The sequence below is a fragment of the Pipra filicauda genome, unplaced genomic scaffold, assembly GCF_003945595.2.
Source record: "Pipra filicauda isolate LSUMZ 115617 unplaced genomic scaffold, ASM394559v2 scaffold109_size3271384_pilon, whole genome shotgun sequence".
NCBI lineage: Eukaryota > Metazoa > Chordata > Aves > Passeriformes > Pipridae > Pipra > Pipra filicauda.
Genome location: NW_024103540.1, coordinates 1,126,908 through 1,145,648, shown reverse-complemented (window position 1 = coordinate 1,145,648; position 18,741 = coordinate 1,126,908). Strand labels below are relative to the sequence as shown.

Below are 18,741 nucleotides of genomic sequence, written 5' to 3'. Positions count from 1 at the left end.
AGATGGGCTCCCAGAAGGAGTCAGTGTTTCCATGCTCCTCTTGTTCAAGCATTGATACTAATGGTTTGTACATAGACCAGGATGAGTTAATTGTAAAGGGGTAATAAGTCACAGGACTTTTATTTTTGAAGGGGGTGGAGTGGAGAGGGTGTTGAGTTTGTCCCTCACATGTAGGGATTATGTCTCTTGAAAGCAAAACAAACCAAAGCAAAAAGAACCATGGGCTTATTGATGGTAAATAATATATATAGTCAGAACAAAGCATGGATGTACAGACAGCTTTCACTATTCTACATTTGCCCTGTAATTGTGTATACATACCTTTTTATGCTAAGTGCCTCATCTTCCATGAAAGTAATAGTAGTTTAACTTTCAACTGTGCCTTAAGGTTTGTTATTCAATTCATGTGTTTTAGTTAATTTGCAAATCCTGTTTGAGTTAGAAGTTACCTAATCAGTACTGTTCAGAATTTAATGAGACTTCCTGTGGTAGAACAATTCTACTTTGAATCTTTAGTGCATATAATGAAAACACACGCCTCCCAAAAGCTGGGACTTGATCATCTAGTTGTCTTTTTTTTTTTTTTTTTTTTTTTTTTTTTTTTTTTTTTTTTAGATGCTAAAGAATCTGTTGTTTGAACTGCTTTGCATTGTTGTAACCTGAACTGACTATAAAATCTGATTTCTGACTTTTCAACTCTAGGAATCTCTACCACCTGTCCAGTTTGACTGGAGTAGCAGTGGCCTTACTAACCCTTTAGATGGTACGTCTCTCCGTAGAGCCTCTAGCACCAGAGCTAGAGATAAGAAAGCTACAAAGTTCAGACAAACATCTATCTGCTGATTATTTTTTTTTAAATATATACACACACACACATATATATATATATATAAAAATATATATAATATTTATTTCTTACTCCTAACTTTGGAAATTCAGGCTTTCTTTCTGATTAACAGTGCCCCTATGTGAAGTATTATGTAGTCTGAAAAACACTAAGTTAAGTATTATTTTAGATTCCTTCCATATGCTAGTGACACAGTGGCAATATTAACTCTTCATTATGTATAACTGGAGATTATAATGAAACTCTGAACAAATGAGCATTTTAGATTGAGGAGTTTTACTTGAAGGTATTTTTCACCAGTCAGCTATCTCTTTAGACATCCTTTGAATGACAAACTTGTGTATAGTGGCTACTTCAAAGCACAATATTTTAACCACAAACTGTTTGCAAAATATACACTTCTTGAGCTGAAAGTTTTCAGATTTAAAGATAATTTTATATTTCAAAAATGTGACTTCATCCATTATCACTTTTGCTTACACTGAAGAGCTACTTATAGCTGATATATTAAAGAGGTAGCTACAAACTTATTTGTATCTGTAAATGTATATAGTTATCACATAAAAGACCCTTCACATGTGTCTATTTTAATAGCAAAGTGAGTTGTGCCACTGCCTCCAGTGTCAGAAACGTAAGTGCACGCAAAGGAAATAAAACAAGTTTTAGAAACTTGTTTGACTGACAGAACCTATAAAGAAACTGATACCGTCACGAGGAGCCTGCTGACAGCAACTAATTCATGAGACACAGGTCGTTCAAAGGCAGGCTCAGATAAACAGCATCTCTTACTGCACTGGTGTTGCCACAGAACATGTGGGATGTAAGAGTTTGGATAGCAATATCACGGTGCTGAAGGAAAGCCTGGATGGACCCTTTTGCTGTTGTCTGGTGTCTTATTACTTCAGTCAATCATCATGCTTTCTTTTTAACAAACAACTTTAAAATGTATCTTGGTTTGATTTCTGTTTTAGTACTAAAGGGGAACAGTATAATTTACCAGTGAGGAACTGGACATAAGAGTGCCATTTGTTACCCAGTGGTCACACTGCTTCAAGATAATGATAATTAATAGCTTAAAGCTGCTAAATAAAATTTTAAAGTGTTTTTTTTTTTCTTTTTTTTTTTTTTTGCTATTTAAAGATCTGCTAAGTCTTCCTGATGAAAGAATGGCTTTCAATTTCAGTGAGGGGAGAAAAACCCCACTGTGTTTAAACTATCAATTGACCTATATATTGTTTCCCTTTAACTGATCACATCTTTCTCTCTGGGTCGTGCTGGTTCTCTTTCATTTTTAGATCGAAATAAATACTTCTATTTTAAAGTTACTAGTGTTGATTTCCTTGCTGCAATGTACATGAGGAAACGTGCACTGAATTAAGTTGTTAACATTCTAGAAGGTACAAACTAATACTGTAAGCATTGTTTTCATGTCGATTTTTTTTAAATTGCGTACTGAGTACTAATTATAACTTGCATGTTCAAGTGTGTGTCTTACCCCTTTTTACACATAAACCCCTCCCTTGGCTTACCTTCTATATGGCTGCCTACCAACACGGTCACTGAATTTCAAGCTAGTGGAGGTTCCACTCTTCTGAACCTTGATTTCTTTGGGCCCGTGGATGACAGTAGCTCTAGCAGCACCACCACAATCCCAGGTCAGCAGAGTGTCAAAACCACAACTGTAAGAATATAATGACTTACTAAAAGCATGAGCACATCACTTGACTTTCCTACAAACAAGGAGAAATTTTGTGGCGTTTCTCTAAAATGTCTTTCTACTGCATTTTTTTTCCTTTAATCTGTGTTCTGTTTTCTGGTGTTTTGTATCGAGTACGAAGTATTTAAAAGGTACTGTCAGCTCTGTGTTTGTCACCTGCTGAAGGAATGAATGGCTTTTATGCTCTTGCAAATAACATGTTAAAACACTTGGTTCAAATGAGAAACCCTGGAAGTTAGCTCTTCTAAGCACTTAAGGAAATTTGAAAAATGGGGTAGATGTGACTATTCCTAATATATGAGCCTTGCTCTCTCCTCTAAATAAGTACCTCCAAATTGTAGGATTATGGTGTTGTTTGGAAGCTGTGTGTGAATATAAATTTACAGAGCTTGATATATCACAGCCCTGCTGGGGTTTGCTGCTATAAATTTTTTCTTTGCGTAAACTACTAATATTAATGATAAAGTGAAAAAAGTGTTTTAACAGCATTTATAATAGAAAAAATATATAGTTGCATGTTTGTGGGACGTTAGAAGTTCGTGAATGTTAATTGTAAAGCCAAAGTGCTTTATCAGCAACCTACTCCCTTTAAAAAGGAGATGAAAAATACCACTCTCTCATTGAGTAATGCGTGAAAGTAATTGAGTTCATTTATCACATGATTTTGACATGCTCTGAGTATTTTGCACGAGCTTGTGAAAAACCTACACTTTGAATAAATTTCTGCAGGAGTTTAAGGGAACACTTTGGGGATTTATTCCAGTGCACAGGTTAAGTTGATAAGGCAGGTACTCTTTCAATACAATGCCTGAAGTCATAATATCAGTTCCTTCATAGGAAGGATATTTTTCCTCTTAGTGATTTTAATTTTTTAAAATCGGTTCTTAAGATGTTTGGAGTTCTCCCACATTTCAAATAAGTAATTATAATTATTATTGTATTTTTTGGATTTAGAAACCCAATTTTTTAATTTTGAAATCTGATTGCTGAAGACAATTTTGTGGCATGGCAATCTAAATGTCTTTTTATTCCACCCTTGAGAAATGTCATTATGAGATGAAAAATGGCAGGTTTGTCACGGAAGTGATAGGTAGTAAAGTCAAGGAGTATAGTCTTACAGATTCTTTGTGTGTGCAAGTCCACTGACACAAGTCACCAGTGCCCAGTACATGTACTTGGTTACATGTATTATTGCTTGTGCAGGTGGTGTGCACACTGGAAGGGATTACTAGAGGAATACTGTTAGCCCTTTTATTGCATTTTATTTTTTATGTTGTTTTTTCGCCAAGTTACAGGTATTATCACCTTCCCTGTTATGCCCTATAGTGCATATTTTTTTTTTTTGTGTTTGGTTGTTTTTTTGTTTTGGTTTTTCTTTCCTCCTGACTTGTTTCTGGGAAAGTCATTTGTTTCATGGCTTGCAGCTCGTGTGTTTGTGTGTGTGTTTAGGAGCTTTGTGTGGGGTTTGGTTGGCTAACTTTCCTTCAATATCTCATTAAGGTTTTGCAGTGCTTTCCTTAAATATTCTCTCATCATTTAAATAAAATGGAGAATATGCAACTCTTAAAAAAAATAATTGAAAGACAAATTGCTAGATCTTTTGGCTTAAAGAAGAAACTTTTATCAGTAGTAGAAGTTTATTCTTTCTTTGGAGACCTTAGTTTTACTTGCTATAGATCAACACTGGATTCTTCTCAGTCCGATTTCATCAGTAGCCAAAATAACTTTTTAATAAAAATTTGCATTCTGCATCATGAACAGGGAGTTACTTATTTCTACTATGTTCCCACAATTCAGTGTATTGCTTTATTTTTCATGTTAATAGTTTAACATAAATGTAGCTGAGTAAGAGGTGCCTAAAGAACAGTAAATTGAGCAGTGACATCTCCATACAGCGAAAATGAATTCATTTTCATATGTAATGACTGTAAATGGGAATATCTAAATGATGTAACTTATAAGGTTGCATTTAATGTTTGTTGCAGAGTTGCATGTCAAAGGGCTCCTCGTTTCAATTAGCTTTCCAATTTGTACCTTAATGGGATTTCGCAGGCTTCTGCAAGTCAAAGTGTATTTCTTCAAGGCTTCCTCTCCCTGATTGAAAATGGATATTTTGTGGAATATTTGGGCTTTTTCCTATTTCCAAGTTCTGTAAACATCTGACAGTACTAAAAGTCTCGGTATGCTGGTCTCAGGACAGTACATATTTTAATATTTTGTATGGAACTGGATGAAATTAACTTTGAAAATCCAGACTTTAAAAAAAATGTATGTTGAAAGGACAGCTGATTCATTTCTAATCAATTCATGTTATATGGAACAAATCTTCTCCCCACCTCCTGCAGCTTAACCAGACGATTTTTGTAATTTTACATTTTGGTCAGCTTGGTTTCCTTACAATAAAAGAGGAATTAACTTGTGTCCAAAGGGCAAAGGGTCAAGACACTGCTTGGGGAGAGCTCATGCAAAGCAGGCTTGAGGATGATTAACCTCATCTGTTAGCACATGCAATGCTGCAGTTACTGGTGGTAAAGGCAGGATAATAAGCACGGGCATTTATTTATTTAGTAATCTTTTGATGTGTCAGGAATTCTTGTAGAAGCATCCTGATCCTGGGAAGTAATCTGGATACAATCATCAGCACATGTTAGTAAATGCTGGTTTTATATTAGGGAGCTACAGGGGACCATCAGGTCCCAGTGTTTGCAATGTTTGTTCTGCAGTAAGATGAAATACTTTTGTGCTGTCCAAACCAACTGGTACAAGTGTGACACTTGTTTAGGACACAGGTGTCTCTAAAAATCACACTGCTCATGTGCAAAAATTCTATGCAGTTTTTGAAAAATACTTACAATTGCAAATGGCACATATGCACGCTTCATTGAAACCTATGAAACATAAAATATCTGAAATTGTAACTAGGGGAATATCACCAATTTTAAATGCTTCTGAGCAACAAAACTTTTTGTCTTTCCTCTTGATTTATTTTGATAATTCTAATTTCTAGAGGTGTTTTTTTTTAAGAAATAATATATAATATCTGGAAATTCTAGATCTACTTCCTACTGAGATGTGATGCTTGATACTAAACAGGTAGAATTTAACTCATACATACTTTTTTTTTTAATATTTTTTCTATTGTTTGCAGTGTTCTCAGAATGACCTCTGTGATAAAATTTGAAATCCATTCCCAACATATGTGATGTGAAAATTCAACATCTGACTTAAGATACCTGAAACTAAGAATTCAAGGCTGAAACATCCAGATACTTAATGCTTTAGGAATACTTGAAAGATGAAAAGAGAGCACAGAGTAAAAGTCTTGGTAGTACTATACATATTAGTGTATGATTTTTTAATGCCATTCCACTTCTGTGTTTCATAAAAGCTGCTTTTCCTCACTTCAAATTTCAACACAACCCCTGGTGAAAAGCAAGATACTAAATGCACTCTAATGCATGCCAGTGTTGCTTGTAATCTCTTAGTGAAGAGTTGGTCCCTGTTAACATGCAGTGTTCTTTTAACAGAGGCAGTTGAGTTGAAGTAATTGAAACAATCCATTTTGACACAGCTGACACTTTTAACAGAGGTTTCACACTCAAAAGTAAATCAAATTGGTTTTGTTTACTCATAGACTGAGACCTTGTATGCCAGACTTGATCCAAGGTGTGTCTGTTTTGTAGTACAACTAAAAAAGCTGCTGAAAAAGGATGGGGAGAAAGGATGATGCTTCAGAAACACAAACATGTTCTGTCACGTTCTTTTCATGTATCTTGAAATTATAAATGATTCAGATGTTTACAGAAAACAGTCTCTAGCAAGTTGGTCTGTGACTAATTATGACTATACTTGCCTCCAACCATCCCTGATTATTATTTTATACTATAAGGTGTGGATCCTGAGTTGTATGAATTGACAACCTCAAAACTGGAAACTTCCAATGCAAGCAACAGAGTGACTGATGCGTTTGCAAGACTCATGTCCACAGTGGAGAAGGCAAGCACGTCCACAAGGTAAATACTCTTCCCTGCACATTTTTTTTTTCTGTTTCCAAGGGTGATGTGAAATGTGAGGTGTGAACGTGTGTGCTGGTTTAGGGCAGAAGTTCCTGAATTATCAAAAGCCTTAAATTTAATAATTAAATTTTAAATCTGAAATTCATCGTACTGTAGTTCATATTTCAAATTATCGTAGAACTCCAAAGTGTGGAAATAGTTCATGAGCTGAAAGAAAAAGATCACCTGGACATAAGTTGAAAATCTGGAGCCAAAGGCTGAACTGGAGGAAGCGACTTTGTGAACACCAGAGCTGGTTTCTAAAAATGGCAGGGTAAACTGAACCACACAGTTCAGAGCCTGAGGATTGTGACAGAAGACTCTCCTTGGACCTCTGTGTAACTTATAAATATGGAATGTTCCACAAGTAAAATGATAAAACGGACTGATAGTTATAACTATATTTGTCCCTTCACAAATATTTCTAGCACCTGTCAAAACTTCAGTGACCAAACATGAGTTTAATTTTGATGTTGCGGGTTAAGGAATGAGCATGTAGTTGATTTAGGATGTCCTTTCTGCTTCCAGGAGCACATGTGAAGTACTTTTGTGCTTTTTCTAGGTAGAATCTATAGAAAGTCTTCAGGTGTCAAATGTCTTTCATGAAGTCTAGCCAGTTGAAGGGGTACAGAATAGTCTCTCCACTTATAAGCTTGTATTCTTGGGGTTTGATTTTTTTAAATGTATATCTTAGCACATCCTGAACTGTCTTAACATGTAATTAGTGTCTGTGCCCATTAAAAGAATCACTGAGGGATTCTCACCAAAGTAAAATATTGGTGTTTTGGAAGTGTGTGCCTCAACATGCAACAAATAGATGGTAACATACCCTCACTTGTAAGTGAACTTTAGGGTTTATTCAGCACTCTGAAACTAGATGTGTTCTCATGCAGCAGAGCACTTAAGAGGAGGCACAGGAATGGTGGGACAGAGCTGGCTTGCTTAAAATTATTAAAACTCTAATTTTTAAGTGCTCTTTTAAAACACGTTCCTTCACTGAGAAAACTGTCTTGCTAGTTTTCCTGCAGTGATGATTCTGAAAGTGAACATGGAATAAAAAAGATCAACAAGCCATGAAATTTCCAGGGAGAACCAGTAGAGGGAACTCCCCACTTCAGTGCTGGTTTTTGGGTCTCAGCTTTTGGATTGCCTCTTTTTCTATTCATGGAGCACATATACTCTTCCTGAGGTTACGCTAATGGAAAAGTTTGACTTTCATGAATTAGCAAACTTAGTTACATTGAAATACTTTTGTATTATATACTAAGCCTGATTTTAAAGTAACTGCAGTAGGAATGCAAACTCCAAATGTATCCTTCTTTTATTTCAACTCATAGTTTTGTACCTGCCTGCTTGCCTGAAGATGTCTTAGCTTACTTTTTCCTTACAAAGCAACAGGGAAGTCTGCTTTGCTTAAATGAATGTTGACCCTCATTTTTCTGTATTGTTGGTTTTTTTATATGAGGGGTTGGGTGTTTTTTTGGGGTTTTTTTCCAGTGCTTCCACAATACACTTAAAAGCTCTTACTTGTGCACTTAAAGCTCTTTATCCAGATGTCAGAGTTCTTGCCCTGTTCTGGAGAGCATTGCTTACCAGTAGGAAGAGGTACTGGATCTATGGTATAGCAATATGTCAGGCAGTAGAGAGAGGCAGGGGACCTCAGACTTGGAGATTAAGTTCAGACACACACAAGGATTAGCTGTTTTAAAGAAGCTGTTTCAGTGTGTGATACATTTTGTATATTTTTGTCAACTCTAAATTTAAAAAAAAAAATGCTCTTTTCTTTCTTGGTTTCGTGCTCTCCAAAAGAAAAGCAGTCTGTTTTTCCAAGCTAGAAGCCTTCAGAGAAATAAGGTCTTATCTCAGTAGTATGCCAAAATGTTGCAGAATGTTAGCTTTTTGTAAAAAATTTGGTTTTCTTTTCGATTTTTTTTTTTTTAATTCTTTTGTAATGAACTGAAGACTTTAAAATAGGAGTGGCTGTGTACAGCCAGCTCGATGAGGCTGATATTAATGCACCAACCTGGAAATATGGACTATTAGGCATTCAATATAACTGTTGGGGAAGATGGAACAGTGCCTTTGATTCCAACTTCAGCTGTGCTGAGGCTTTCCCATGTGTGTAACTGTCTGAGCTCAGGATCTTTAGGGTGAAGTTTAGAGTGAAAATACCATTGTTCAGCTGCAGGATGCCATGTGAAGAGTCATCTTTGTCTAAAGTAGCCTCATCTTTTCCTTGCAAAGCCACCTCTTGACCCACAAAGGCAGCTTCTCAGAAGGAAGGTGTTGGGAAGCTTCCCCCTCAGCTTGAGCCTGGAACCTGGACAGCAGCAGTAAGTGCTGAAGGTCAGGGATCCAGTACAGCATTCCAGAGAGACTCTGCAGCCTAGCCTGCTTCCATAGAATTGGCAGAGATCAAAAGTTTATCTGCTGTCTTTTTGAAGGAAAGCAGAGCACTGATACTTTTCCAAGAAATGGCCGAAACCTGCATGTAAACTGCAAATACTCCTTGGGGACAGTGTTGGATGGAGCAGCCAAACTCCTAATTACAGAGTGTTTTTAAAGTGCGTTTCTCTAATCGGCTCAGTGTTGCTGATAAAGCTTGGCCTTGCTGGTGCTTTCCACAAAACCCTTTGCAAACATGGGAGGTGACTGAAGCCCCAAAAGACTCGAACGCTGCAGAAGGGGGTTGGAATGCAGAACAGAACAGTGAGGTGTGAGTGACACATCGACAAAGAATTCCCTGTTTCTTGCTAAATTTTCTTCCAGCAACTTTCCTGCCCATCAGTCAGGCTCATTTCTTGTGGGTTAGTGTTAACATGCCTTTGAAAAGGGAACTTAATGCCCACAGGTAGATGGACTGGCACAATTGCTTGGGTAGGGGCATCCCTTCTGTCCTCTGTCTTGGCAGAAAATGTAACCTCGTGTAAGAGAAGAGGTCGACGAGGACAAAATTTTAAAACCTGAATGAGCCAGAACTGGGGCATTCCATGGTTTGGTTTCAAAGCAGACAGAAGTAGTGCAGCTGACATTGACAGTCTGCTCACTTGGGTGTCTGTTCTTTAAGCCATGGTATCTAGAGATTAGGAGTGCACAAGCAGGAGAAGCTCTGCAATGCCCCCCTCCACTGACCAGGGTTCAGCAAAAGAAGCTCTTGATGATGGGAACATCTTCAGCACAAGAATGCAGTTATTGCTCTTGCCTCTATCAAAGGGCATCACAGTTATTAGGCAGTTTGGTAAGTTTTAAGGGTAAGATCTGTCTGCAGTGACAATGCTACTTTGTCTTTTAAATTTAGAGAGTTAGTGAGTCATTCTTTAGGGTTACCCTGGTGATATTTACTGCCAAAAGTGCTGATTGTTACCCACAAAGGGTACTTGCAGTGTCCAGTTTTACTGTATTGCAGAGGAACTTGCCCTTCTCTATTGAGGAATGGAGGAGTTAGGACATCTCCACTCTTTCTACCCTGAGATGATTTCAAAAAAGGGTTTGAGCCTCATTAGCAAGTGGCTCTATCTTGGTCATAGTTAAATAAGGTTTGCTGTGTTAGTGTGTTAGCTTCTTCTTTATAGATACTTTTTACATTGCAGGTTAAGTAGATAAATTATTGCAAAGGGCCTCCAGCCAGGAGGGGAGCCTTCAGTAACTGGGTGAGATTCACCCCTGACTGGGCTCACTGGTGTGCCCCTTCTGCAGTGATGTTGCAGAGAACAGCTGGTACAGCAAGAGTGATATTGTCCTGTGATAAAGGATGGCATGTGGCCACCAAATAAAACGAAGTGCTGCCTCTGGGACCCAGCAGTGCCATTTCTTAGCATGAGCAGGGGAGGAAGAGGCTTCTAAATAGCAAGGAGTGTGTGAGCTTCATCTTGCCTGATTAACAATTACAGGAACATCTCCGAGTCAGCCTCTTCCTTTGGCTTCCCCTGTCAAACACTCCTTTGTTAGCTCTAAGTCCTTGATCACCAGGAGTTTGTACCTTTAAGAGGCTTGTGGTAAGTGGTTATTAATAGTGGCACCAGATACTGATAACACAGTGGTGGGTGAGAACCACATTTCAACAGCTCAGAGATAGTCCTTTGAGTGCAAACAGAGCTGACTGTGAAGTTGTTAGAGGAGGCACATATTGGCTCTCTGCTTCTTCCTTCAGTAAATCCAGCACAGAGCTTTGTTCATCCTGCAGAATTTGGTAATCTGCCTAGTCAGTAGCTCATGAAATTCCACTGCAGCAGAGAAAGAAAAATATTGCTATTCTGTTGAAGGTAAGTCAGATTTAGTATTTGGTATTTAGGCTGCCTCATCTAGAGAACTTCCATCAAGTGGAGATTTCAAGTCAAAAACAAATATGATAGCTCAATGTCAATGCAATGTTCAGTGATGTCAAGGATGAGTTTGAGTCCAGCTCTTTTTTTCTTCTCCTAGCTTAGGAATTCTAAGACTGCTGTAGCCCCTTGCTTTCCCCTGGTCTCTGATCAGCTGAGGAAGCAATCCTCATGGGTACTGACAAAAGAAAATATGAGTACATGCTACTTCGTGATTGGAGTGGTCATTGCCCTCTTATGGGCTTGGTTTAAAGTTTATAGATAAGAAAGATACAGAAAGGAAATTTCTGAGGTGTTCTAGGGAAAGCTGTTTATTTGGTTCAAGCCTTTTTTCCTCAACATTTTGTCCCAGAGGTGATGGAGCTTATTCAGCTAGAATTTCTTGCATTGTTGCAGGACTTAGCAGATGCCTTTTTGGAACTGGAATAATGTTTGATGGAAAACTGAGTATTTCTAGTAGTAGGCAGTGTTCTTCAAAGATAAGCCAGATGTTTGTAAAGTATGGATGTTTGGGCAAGGGAGAGGGGTGTCTGTAGCACTCTGAGCCAGGCTTCATTTTACTTGGGAAGTGTGATTTTTTTGCATAATAGTGAGAACCAAACGACATGGGATTTAGACCTCTTTATTCATTTGTGCTCAGTAATTCTTGTGAATAATGCAAAAGGCAAAGTAAACCCCAATGATTCCCAAACTGCTGTGTGTATCATCATGGCTCCCCATATTACTGCACTTCAAAGCAAGTAGCTACACATCATGAGCCACCTTTTGCTGCTGATGAGTCCTGAGGGAAAAGAGAGTTTGTGGATCACAGTGTAGAGTGGCATGATGTATAGTCTGAGAACAGTCGTGTTGGAAACGCAGCATAAGTACTTTTTTTATTTTAAAATTATTGAGTGTCCTTTTAAGATTTTTTTCACTTTATTTTTGAAGATTGTACACGATTTAGGTAGTTTAGAACTAATGCTCCTATTGTTTTGTCTGTAGAATATGGGCATGGTTATCTCTTCAAGTGAGTCTCTTCACTCTTGACGCTGCCAAAAAAAGAAAAAAATCATATATAAAAATTATATTGAATGGGAGCTTTTGCTTATTGCAACAATATACACAGGAATGTTTATCTGACTTTCCATGTTAACATGTTATTGGTAGGCAGGTAAGTATTATAACATTAGACTACCATCAGGTAGCTTACAGAAGTGCCTGTCAGTGGGAGACAAGCTGACAGAACATTGCTTCAATCAGTGATTCTTTCAGTGATCCCAGGGATATCAGGTAGTGGATTAATGCACTTTGTTCTTTTCTTCTCAACAGGAAACCTAAAAAGGAAGAACATCTTAGTGAAGAGGCTGCCAAGGTGATTTCTAGCCTTCCTGACTTAACTTTCATGCATGCCAAGGTGTTGATGTTCCCAGCCACATTAACACCTTCAACAAGCTGCCAAGAAAAGGTAGACTAAAGTGATGTGAATTGGACGTTTTCTATTGATTTTTTTTTTCTTCCCTCTGTGGGTCGTAAAAAGCAATCTTGCTTTAATTTAAAAAAAAATCAAGTTCAGATGATTTGTTGGTAAGCAGCACTAGAAAGGTATACATAGTAATGTATATTTATTTACATACTGGAGTCCTAAATTTATATTAGAGAAAAATGTAAATAATTGGGGGTAAATCTTTTTGAAGATCTATTCTTTTTGTTGTGCTGGGCTGTATACATTTATGTCTTTGTGAAATACACTGGTGGTGTCCTTCTTACAAAACTTTAAAAAGTTCAAAAAAAAAAGTCCTATAAACACATAATGAAAACTTCAATCTTCACAATCTGTGAAGTTCCCCTGAAGACTTTCAGATTGCATTGAGCAACTTTTTCTTTCCTGCATATATTAAAATACTTCTTGCTGGAAAAAAATCAAAAGGTTATGTTGGCCCTTTGTGGCTTTTTCAGTTATTGTTTCTTTAAAACCCAGTAATTTCTTTTGTGTTTTAACAAGCTTGAGATGTGTTTTTCCTTTTCTTTTCCCCATCCCCTCCCCCTGTTTGATTGGTTGGCTGATCAATTTTTATGTTCTTGAACTTCAGTAGTATGGCTCTGTCATTATATAGCCTTTTGGAAGGTATGCTGTCAGTAACTTCTTGTTCCAGTTATGGATTACTGTCTGAACACTTTTTTTTTTTTTTTGAGTTATTAGAAGGTTGTCTGCTTTTAATCAGTTTGATTTGGAAAAGAAGGACCAAAACAATATGAATGTCTTACAATGAAATTTACCTGTTAAAAAATTTTATGTTCTGTTGTACCACTATTCCTGTTTGATTTTGCACAGTGTAAAATGACATAATCATAGATTGCTATGGTTTTAGGCTGTATATACAGTAAAAAACTATGGGTTGTAAATGTCTGGGGAAATTCCTATGGAAAAAAGAGAGCTATGTTGAAGAACCTCTAAAAAGGTCAATATGCATGCCCAAGGTCTTTTGAGATTTAAGTGTGTAAATTTCCTTTTAGCTTACACAAAATAAAATAATTTAAAAGATACATGTGTAGTACAGCCTGCTCTCTTTTCATACAGAATGTATGCATTAGTCACCTCTCTGTGGATGCTAAAATCGATGTGCTGCACTAACAGTAGGACCTTTCAATTTCTGCTACCCAGTCCCACAAACCACACCTGGCAGGGCCCTGCAGACTTTCCTTTAATTGTCCTGTCTCTTTATCATGTTGTGACTTAGTCTCTTATTTCTGTCTCCAGCTTGCCTTCTGGCTCGTAGGGCAGTGTGGCTCATGATATTTCGGGTTATAGACTTCTTCAGAATAGTTGGCAGTACTCAGCCGTAACAAACACCAGTTATGGTGAGGTGAGAAAGGACAACTGATTTTGCCTATTTCTTAGCTAGAAATAAAAATGTAAACATAGCTGTCACTGAAGTCTCCTAACACATTAGCTTGCACTGCAGCTCTGGCAGCAGTATCTCTTCAGAGGGTCTCAGTGGACTGTCTGCAGGTAAGGCATGTTCTGGGTGCTGATATTTCTGGAGGGTGCATGGACATAGACTCTCCCATGTGTAATCTTTACTGTGTGCACAGCTCTTCAAGTGCTCTGTAGTCACCACCAGTTCAGCACTTAACATCTAGTTCTGAGAAATCTCTAGTGTGTTTTCTTACCTGTTCTTTGAATTCTTTATTGTCTGACAGCACTTGGGTCAGGAAAGCTCGAGTTTGATGTCATTAGCTGGGTAAGCTGAAATGTTGTCCTTGCAAAAAGCAGCTTTTTACTTCTTGAAATGCCCTTGAGAGACGAGTGCTGGGCTTCCATCTCTGTGAGCGCAGGAGTTTCAGTGAGTGGTGGCTGCTCGAATTGAGAGAGCAGCAGCTTCTATGCCTATGATAAAGTTAATTTGTAAAGGCTAAATTGTCTCCTTTGCCCTCTAATTAGTACTGCAGTGTACAGTGCTGAGGTATCAAACTGCACCCCGTTGTAACAGAAAAGGTTTGTGCAAAAGCCATCTGCTTTTCCACGTAGCCCCAAACCCACTTCTCTGCTGTTTCTGCAGATTTTCATTACAGTACTGACTTCATGCCTGTTACATGTCAAAATTAGCTTTGCTAATCTCCAGGGTTTAGCATAGTATTCTTTAGTGCATGCTTATTATATCATTCAGTTCTGGTGTTGGACTGCTGTAGGTTAAAATTGGTCCCTTTGTTTCCATGACTGTGGCGTGTCCCTTGGAGCTGGAGCAGTGGGATAGCTGCAGCAGAGAGCTATAGCTATTGTTTCAAGGAGAATATGTTTAGGAGCTGACTCATGATCCTTGTCTGGCAGTGAGTGGACTGAAGTATTAAGGAGAGGTGGGGGTGGAAGTGCCAGCTGCAAGTTGATCTTTAGTCTCCTCACAATTGCCTCCAGAGGCAGCTGACCATTTGTCTTCCAGTCTCCGAGTGCAGTTCTGGTGGCCTGCCGTGGATGGGGGAGGGGAAAAAAAGAGATTTCTATTGTGACTGATGTACCAATCTGAAACTTTGTGAAACCTGGTATTACCCAGAGTGTGTTTATGGGGTTTTTATGTTCTTTCTGCCCCAGGAAAAAAAAAAAAGCATCCCGCAGACCTTCATACTGCTGAAAGACATAAAGCTTATGTCCAAATTCAGCCTTTTGAGGTGGATGCTGCCTGCCTTAGAATGCAGCACTGCTTTTTGTCTCCTTGCTTAAGCCTCCTTTTTTTCTTGTTGATGGTGGGATGGACAGACAGGATTCTCTGCCTCTGTCCTCCTGTCTTGTACAGGCAGCTCTGTTCTTATGCAGAAAGTTCTGTCTAACAGATCCAGCTGCATCGGGATCGTGCTGTTCCCGCTGACACAGCATGCCTTATCTGGTTTAATCTTGCCAGTAGGTTTATGGGCAGGATGGTAATTGATACTTTCTGCACATATGTGTTGCTGTGCGTTGTCATCAGACATGTCAGTGGGCATCACTCTCACTCCAGAGCTGGTGTCATTTAGTAGCGAGGTGCTCGTGTGCCCGTCCAGCACAAGCAGCGGAGGACACTTGGTTCAGATTCAATTGCCTGAGCTGGCACATGGCCATGAGGCAAAGTCCAAAGACCCCGCTGTGAAGCAAGCTGCAGGCTCCTGAATGACTGCTAAGAAGAGCTGGACTCTGCTTGTATTATCCAAAAGATTGCACTCCAATACTCAGCACCACCTTACCCTGAGCATCACCACCTGCTGCAGGTGTGAGCAGGGAGGCGCTGCCCACAGCACTCGAGACGTTCGGACCTTCTCAGAATATCGTCAGCTCGACAGATTCATTTTGAGATGCCAAAAGTAAAGCTTGCAGATAATGTTATCTAGACACCCTCAAATGCAATTAGCGTGCACTGAAGTTAACACTTCATCACGTTGAGTTGTTGTACAGAATTTTTTACCTGGTAATGAAATCATCATGTGAGAAGTTCTGTCGTTGGACTGCTGCTCTTGGGATGAATATCTAGTAGTTTATATAGCATGTCAGAGAGACTTAGTTCAGTGTGTGTAAGATGGATCACCCTTGGTCCAACCATTTACACCTGGGTGCAACCCTTTTGTGCCAGCTTGGCATCTATGTATAATTACCTTTTAAATTTCAGAGCACTCTCAAAGTACAGGACAGTTGCAAAATACACTTCAATATAATTTATAAAAGCATATGGCATCTAATAATTACATAGCACCTGCTAGAAGTGTCTGCTACAAAAGCAGAGAAGTTTTTCATCATCTGGTCTCTGTGCCAAAGAGCACAACCACGAAAGGCAGCAAGCCTGCTCTGCTCCCTCAGGTGAACCTGGAACGTAAAAGGAGATGGGAAGAAACAAAACATTCAAATTTAGAGGGCTAAAAACAAGGGAAGAAGGAGCTGGAAATAAATGCAAAGCAAGATCTCAGGAGAAGCTCTGAGTAGGGGAAATAAGAAGGTGAAGCAGGACTCTGAGTATAAGCAGCTGGGATAGCTATAGGAAGAGCAGGTGGTGGAGAAAGTGGGATACAGGAGCATGAGGAGCAGGAGCATTTGGAGAGAAGGGAAAGCCTGGGATGGATTACAGGTGCCCACTGGCTGCTTTTCTCCAAAATCTGGAACTGAGCCTCAGAGACCCAAGTGTCTGAGTTACTGTGCTGCAGAGAAAATGTGTCAAACCCATGGGGTGAGTGTGAGTTCTGTGCATTGCCACAGCCCAGCATTGCTATCAATTATTTTGGATAGAGTGCTGGACTGCAGACATAAGGGGTTTAAATGCAGCTGCTGGTGCCAGTTTTAGCATTGGTACAAGTCCAGATGTTAGAATACCTTTTTCAAAAGTTATTTTTAGATAAGGAGGTACATTATAAATCCAGACTGTAGGCATAAACCCAAATCCTCCAGAGCAAAGCTCTGCCACTGTGATTTGGAACTGCAGCTTCAGTCCTGTCATGTCTGCAATGTGACAGTTGTTACTTACATATCCTCCTGTCTTCACCTGATCCTTGCCTCATGCCTTCCTTGTGCAGATTTATTCTCTGAATCAGCACAGTGCAGTGGAACTCTTCTCTGCAGGGCCCCTGCTTCATGCGGCTGAAGAGAACGGATGGCCTTATGTGGAAATTGCAGAGAAGGCACAGTGGAGTGCAAAGCTCTCCTGGCTGGAAGCAGCTGGCCATGCCAGCTTTTTTTGCAGTAGGTCACTTGTGCACTTCTGTCATTTGGTGCCCAGCATGAGTTGCCTGATTGGGATGTGCACAAATGCTAATTTCCCTGTGATGCAGCTTAAGCAGTTAGGAACTTTGCTTGTTTGATATACAGTCATGGCTCTGTGGGGTCAGGAGCACGTGTGAAGCACCTAAAACTGATGGAGCTCTTGTTTTCATCTTGTCAGCCTGTACTTAAAACTGTAATACACGTTGTTAACCCTGTGTTACAGCCAGGCTGAAGAGATTAACTCTGGAATGCCATGCTCCTCTGAGAGCCATGCCAGCAATATCTGAGAAGGACTCAGCTGATACAGGTCTCACACACATCTCAGAGGCATGGGGGAATGCTCAGTCTTACCTATGGATTCACTGTATGGTCACCAAAGAGAAGTACGTTTCTAGTTTAGGGTTTCTGAATCTTCCTCTGCAGACCCACTGATTCTGTGAGGACCCGACTCACCTGCCATACATCTGCAAAGGTTCCTAGTGCTGTACTCCACATAGTAATTAGATTGTGGGTTTTAAATAAGGCTTGGGACTACTTCTAGAATATGAAGGGGGAAAAAAAATACTTCTCATTGAACTAAAAGTCACTGTTGTCCTGTGGAAAACAAAATAATTCAAAGGAGAGTCAAAATTAAGGTATTGTACATATTTTTAATGTCTGCCTAAGCAGACTTAATGATTCTTCTGGTGTGGTTTTCCATATGCTTAATGATCTTTTTGGCATAGTTTTGTATGCTTCGAGTACATTCCCCTTGTGTGCAATAAATTGATCTGAGACATCAAAAGGAAGCTGCCCCTCTTGGACTATATTCCCTGTGGAATTCTGCTGGACTGTCACGTCTGTCTTCACTGTTTGTGTGACCAAGGTGGCTGTTGCTACACCTGCTGGCAGTTGAGCTGTTGTGACTGATCCTTGCTTGTTAGGGCTGTATCATGGGGGTTTATTAATACTTGTGCAGGTACAGTTCCATGCAAGTGTTTGCACCGTTGACACCAGGTCTAGCGAGCAAATCCCCTCGGAATACAAGTGGGTTTTCTGCTGGGATTGTTGCCATTGTGTGAGCCTCACCTTCCATATTTAAAGCAATGAAGGTATTAAGTGGGGAGGAAGGGGAAGCAGAGGGGCACTTTCAGCTCAGCAGCCTTGTCTCTGCCTTTGTCTCCACTTCTGCAATGAAACGTGTCTCAGTTGTTTTTGGCTCTTTAAGCGATAAAACACTTGGTGTTTGTTTCCCTCAGTACAGAACTGCAGTGAGTGCAGCTTACTGAGGCCAGGTGTAGTTTTCAAGACTGCCCTAATCTTATAAATGGCAGGAAGTGTTGTCTTGCCTGAGCTGGTCTTCAGAAGGCATTACACAGGGGGAGAAAAGCAAGTTCTTAGGATCAGGCCTTAGTCTGTTGCCTGGGCTCCAGCTGCTCGGGAGGATGCCTCATAGGAAAAGGAGTTGTCCAGCAAACCTCAGAGAGCTGCATCTTGTGCCATGATACAGTGAGCACCCCAAACCTTGCTGCAGTGCAAACCCCAGGGGCCACTGTGGTGTTCAGCTCCATCCTCATGAGCACAGTGTGTCACAGCTGGCCTGGCTCTGCCAAGGGGTAAACCTT

At 39.6% G+C, this 18,741-nt stretch overlaps 1 protein-coding gene across 3 annotated transcripts in view; it reads left to right on the top strand.

The window, feature by feature from the left end:
- AFTPH (aftiphilin) overlaps nucleotides 1-13,467 on the top strand; it is a 43,802-nt gene extending 30,335 nt beyond the window's left edge. For 2 of the 3 annotated variants that reach the window (XM_027711021.2, XM_027711096.2), the window contains exons 7-10: nucleotides 703-763; nucleotides 2,419-2,502; nucleotides 6,454-6,577; nucleotides 12,253-13,467. In XM_027711021.2, coding sequence (XP_027566822.1) covers nucleotides 703-763; nucleotides 2,419-2,502; nucleotides 6,454-6,577; nucleotides 12,253-12,397 — 414 coding nt within the window. In that variant the 3' untranslated portion in view covers nucleotides 12,398-13,467. The remainder of the gene's footprint in view (nucleotides 1-702; nucleotides 764-2,418; nucleotides 2,503-6,453; nucleotides 6,578-12,252) is intronic. The other variant, XM_027711167.2, reaches the window with a different exon arrangement.
- The last annotated feature ends 5,274 nt before the right edge of the window (nucleotides 13,468-18,741 follow it).